This window comes from Aspergillus nomiae (assembly GCF_001204775.2).
Source record: "Aspergillus nomiae NRRL 13137 chromosome Unknown contig00775, whole genome shotgun sequence".
Lineage (NCBI taxonomy): Eukaryota > Fungi > Ascomycota > Eurotiomycetes > Eurotiales > Aspergillaceae > Aspergillus > Aspergillus nomiae.
In genome coordinates this window covers 1-5349 of record NW_015378830.1, presented here as the reverse complement: position 1 = coordinate 5349, position 5349 = coordinate 1, and the positions used below count along the sequence as shown (strand labels likewise).

The 5349-nt window shown below is 49.9% G+C and overlaps 2 protein-coding genes across 2 annotated transcripts; one reads left to right on the top strand and one right to left on the bottom strand.

Moving 5' to 3' along the window:
- Positions 1-1604: 1604 nt before the first annotated feature.
- Positions 1605-2690, top strand: ANOM_011771 (regulator of G-protein signaling domain-containing protein; the record flags this gene model as incomplete). Its single annotated transcript, XM_015557027.1, has 1 exon — positions 1605-2690. The coding sequence occupies one exon, from the start codon at positions 1605-1607 to the stop codon at positions 2688-2690; it is 1086 nt and encodes a 361-aa protein (XP_015400879.1).
- Positions 2691-4008: 1318 nt separating this feature from the next.
- Positions 4009-5301, bottom strand: ANOM_011770 (RUS1 family protein; the record flags this gene model as incomplete). Its single annotated transcript, XM_015557026.1, has 3 exons — positions 4009-4809; positions 4863-4907; positions 4963-5301. Coding segments are annotated over 3 exons (1143 nt in total), but the record flags the coding sequence as incomplete, so codon positions are not given.
- Positions 5302-5349: the final 48 nt, after the last annotated feature.

Sequence of the window (5349 nt, the reverse complement as noted above, 5' to 3'; positions counted from 1 at the left end):
CATAACTACGACATGAGATGTTGTGTTGCAAGTTGCGATTCGCAAGGGGATCCACCTTTTTTCCTTTTTTTTTTCCATTTTCCTTTTTTTTTTCCCAGTGTCCACTTTCCCTTCTCAGGATTGACTTCCAGGACGGAGATCAATTTCGATCCTCCACTGACGAACACGATCCATTTTCACAATTCCCCACCACAAGAGTATCCAGATCCTGTTTTTTGTATGGGTCATGACTTCCAAGAGAGAGAGAGAGAGAGAGAAAGAGGGTCAAGACTCAGAAGCCTTTGGTTCTATTTCCCTACAAGACGATCTGAGAATATCGCATATCTCTGTAAAGCGGATATGACGTGATCTGCCCTGTTGGAGAGCATGTACCATCAATCCTTCGTTCATTCGGTTGATTGCTTTGGCCCCAATTCTTCTTCATTGATCTTTCTTTTATATCGATCTATATTTAATCGATACAATTTTTTTTCCCTCCGTCTCTCTTTCTTTTTCCTCTCTATCTGCCGTCCTTCTTTTTCAGGCAGGAAACCAGAAACCGAGCCAACAAAGGTTAGTGACCGTACACACATTCTCTCTCGCTCTCTCTCATTGGCATCATCGCGCGGGCCAAATCCAGGGATCTGAGTGGCTCTCTATCTCCGCCTACCTCGACCTGATAGGCCAAGCGCTTGATCGACCGGGAAGTTAGTCGTCTGTGATTTGTGGCGGAAATACACGCCTGTGGGTTCGCATGGATCCTTTGGCTCGTCTCCTCAACCGACCAACGTGGATGCTGTGTCTGGAACTCTGGGACCCTCTTTCTCGCCCTCTCTGTGTCTTGTACCTGTGGGCCCAAACCACACCCACACACACACGCACCACTCACCCCCCCGGTTGCTCGACGCTTCCGTGCAGGATTCTGAACTCTCTGGAAGGGCTTCTGATCCGCAGCATCACATCACCCCGTCCACCTTCCCGCCTGCCTCGTTTCTTATTATTTGAGAACCACTCAACCTCCCTTTATATCTCTTTTTCCCCCTACTTTCTCTCCTCTCCCTGGTGTCGTCATAATTATCCTTCTTTGTCTGCACTGGGTGTCTTACTGTTTTGTCTTTTTGTCTTCTTCTTCTTCATTTTAGACTCTCTCCCAAGACTCGTTACATGTTCCATCCATATCTCGGCTGCGGCACACGACTAACCAGTCCATTCTCTCGATAACAGATCTCACCCTTCGTTCACTGAGATCTTTCGCGCCTCCCACCACCCCACACTTACCTTGGTCCTATTTTAATTCCAGCGTTCCTCCCTCCCGACGCTGTCTCCGACGCCCCGAATCGGCTTCTTTCGCTACACGTCCCGTCCCCACGGCTTCTTACATTCTCCCCCGCCGGTTCTCATTGGCAAGCGCCTGCTCCCGCTGAGTCAACATAGGCTGAAACCTCTCCCCTCGCCATTGACCCGTCATTTCCGGCCAGGGACACCCAAGCCCTATCAGTACCTGCAAAGTCGTGAGGAACAATCCGCGGGCTCTTCCCGAAGTTCGCGTCAACCCAGGCTGGGAAGGAATCAGGGTGGCTCAACGTACATTGAAACGTTCCAAAAAACCTCGCACGCTGTACGCGATGCTCAAAAAGAAGACTCTATACCCTCCTCTCCACTTCTGGCATAGTACTCCCACTTCCACTCCTGAACTCTCTCCCACATCATCGTCTTCGGACAGTGAGTCAGACGAGGACATGGACCTGTCTGGTTCACGTCCGTTGAGTCTGACCGTTCCGGCGGGCGCATTTTGTCCCATGCGTCCAACATTGGATGAAGTGCTCGCAAACACGGCACCCGCTCCTTACACCCTCAGCGCTTTTATGGCCTACCTTTCCCAGAACCATTGCCTGGAAACGTTGGAATTCACTCTCGAAGCGAAGCGGTACCGGGAAACGTACGACACTCTCAGCCAGCAGTTGAGTGAATATCCTATCGTCAGCGACTGTCCGGAGAGCCAACACCTGCGGATGCTTTGGCAGCGACTTTTAACGGCCTACATCATTCCCGGATCTCCCCGCGAGATCAATGTCTCCAGTGAAGTCCGCGACGATATCCTTCGACAGGCTAATTCGACCATTCCCCCTTTACCCGAGACCCTCAGTGCCGCCGTTAAACTCGTTCACGAATTAATGGAAGAGTCAATCTTCCTACCCTTTCTGAATGCTCACTCCGCTAGCGCCCAGGTTGTACCATTGGGGGAGCCGCTATTTCCGCAGGAGGATGAGGTGACCGTGGTTTCCGGGCCGAGTCTCGACGAACACGCCATGAAGCGCGCCCGCTCGAAGGGACGGCGACTGTCTCCGCGATCTTCGAAGGATTTTGGATCTCCGACTTACTCCTCCGGCCGCTCCAATTTCTCCCTTAGTGCCATGACTTCCATGGGCAAATCCAGCCACCGGCATTCCAGTCACACTTCTAGCGGCAGCGGCGACTGCTCGGCTGGTCTGACGGATGACTCTGGCAGTCTACAATCCCTGAGCGCCGGCGAGCCGATGACTCCCCCGACGACGCCTCCATCTAGCGATGCCCACGGTCTGCATCTGGCTCACAGCCCGAAGCAGCGCACCGATAACCCATGGAAGAAAATGGGGATGAAATTGGGCTTCAAGAAGCGTTCGAATACCGGCAGCTCGGGGAGCAACAAACTGTCTGGCATGGACGAATGACTTCCCGTGTGTCATTTATTTCAACATCTCTTCCACCTGATCCGTGCCTGTGGCACTACACTACGACCGATATCTAAACTGCGGGGTTAATGGTCATAGTAACCCCCATCATCTCTTTTCTCTTTCAACATGTGATAGAACGACACGACTTGGTTTGCATATTGTGAACTGTATCCGATGATTGATCTCTTGGTTATTGAGCCTCATTCGCATTGACTTGGACATGAGTTGACGGTGTAATGCATGGTGCATTTTTTTTTAGTATATTTTGGGAGCATTGTCATAGCAGGCGTTTCGAGTGATTATGCAGTGAGCGAGCATTTTCTTTGTTATGTTTCAAAACAAGATAGAATACGGTCCCAAGACGGATGGGCGGTCATTTGTGAGGCGTTACTGTGTTGGCTTCTTCCTTCGGGCGACTGGGGATTTTCGCCCTTTGTTTGATTTTAACGCATATTTGCTATTGTTATGTCCGGCATGATTGTGGGCTGCATTGGATTGGCTGCATTATCTACCCTCTATGTATGATTTAACATTTTACCTTCAACGAGAGATACCCATGGGTTCTTTGAGCAAACTTATTTCCATCGTACGTACACGAAGCCACCTAGACACTATTCATGAGGACTAGCCCAACTCCTGTAGATCTCAAACAGATTCCAATATCGAAGCAAATCCCTGTCACGAGATATCAACCTTCCAACCTTAAAGTCTACCAAGAAGTCACTTCCATGGAACATACATGTTTCTAGTCACGGATACAAGTAATCATCAAGTATGGAACGGGTTATTTTTAAACCACCTGCCTAGTAGCTACCAGGTACAGATCAAGAACCACAACTTTATTCTCCAGGTCTTGGGGAAGCACACTGTTGATCATAAAAGGCATCGAATGCATGTCCTAGAAATTAATCTTATGGCTTTAGATTATAATAAGAAAAGCCTCTTCATCAATCAACGGTTGTGTAGTGTAATGGTTAGCACCCAGGATTCTGATTCCTGTAATCCCGGTTCGATCCCGGGCACGACCTTTTCCTTTTTTGCCTTTATTTTCTTTTTCATTTGTTCCTTTTGGTCAGGTCACTCTTGTTCTTGTTCTGTATGTCGTTGTGTGTTAATTTGTTGGGGTTACTTCGTGGTGGGATTGTGTTTATCTGGGTTTGGGGTAGGGTGTTTCATTTAGACATATCGTCTTCTGTGGTCTGCTCTTTGCGTGCTGGCTAGCTCGTACATGGATTATGGTTTTCTGTCATCTTGGGATTGGTATATGGAGAATAGAAGGATGGAGTATATATTTCTACCGGTTCAAGTGTCATAGTCAAGTCTCACAAGCAACCCGCCGTCCAGACCTTGTCTCCAATGCAGCAACGTCCAGATCCCATCCTGCCTGTGTTAGAGCCGACATGTACTGATCCATACGAGACTTCTCGTTTAGGAACGTCAATGTCTCGGAGATTGTGTACGTGATATACTCTACCTCCGTGCTGTCTTGCGTCCGCTTCTTCTCCGCAGATGAGCATAGCACTCGTGCAGCCAGTAACGCGTGCATCCAGGCTTTGAGCTGCGATTGGGTCGTGCTACTCGTTTTCAGGAGGATTCTTGCGTCCCAGGATTGGCGGTTCCGGTGCAGGAACAACAGATAGTCTTCTGAACTGAAGAGGGAGGAAAGGTGGGACATGGGCGTTGATGTTTTGAGGGAACCGGATCCCGTGCGTGTCGCAGACGGCGCGAGGAATTGCTCCAGTGAGACTCCGATACGACAGGTGCCTACCCTATGTTGCGTTGATGGGGCAGAGAACCATCTTAGAATGCCATCCGTCTCGAAGACCCTCTCTTGCTTGGAGACTTGGGCTGGGGTTGGTATCTGCCATTGTGTTGCTCTGTTATGCTTGGGGGTTGAGTGAGCTCGATCGGTGGGATGGAAGTTCGCAATGTCGAGGTCCGTGTCGGACTCGAGCAGCGTTGAGAAGACGATGTTTGCTCGTTGTCTGTTCATACTGGTCATTTGCACGGAGCGGACAGCAGCGTAGTTGAGACTCAGATGCATGGTAAGAAGCATCAATAGAGAGATCCAGGTTGCGGTATAGCTCGTAACGTGAGACACGACAAATGATCCAACCTGCGCTTCATCAGCTCGGCACCGTGAAAGAGAATGTTTGAGTATATCTTTACCAGCATCCCAATAAGGGAGATGATAGTTTCTTGTGAGGAGTCTTTCTGGGCAGGAGATCAGTGCTTGGTATAAGCCTTAAACACAGCGAGCAGAACGTACGGCGTTAACCTCTGCGAGATTCCCCCACCGAGAGAAATGCGCACTCAAACTCGCCTTGGAGCTTCCTCCTGCGACGCCACACAGAGCTCGTAACACACCTGCTGTACTGAGAACAGTCACCCGTCCAAATCCTGCTGGGACCATCGGGGAAAGACAGTCCAGAATCATTGCAGCATCATTGAATACATCGGCTGCAAGGCGGTACATCTTGCATTCTGGCTCCAGGGCAGTGCCAACCCTATGCGCAAACAGAATGGTTGCAATTCGGCCAGATGTGTCTTGAAGGATGTGGAGCAGAAGGGCAGCTGTCGGGGAAGCATCCGCATTGCCCACTCCAACACCTGTTCAATGGCCGTTAATAAAGTCGCGGTAGCCCTGAGCTAAAAA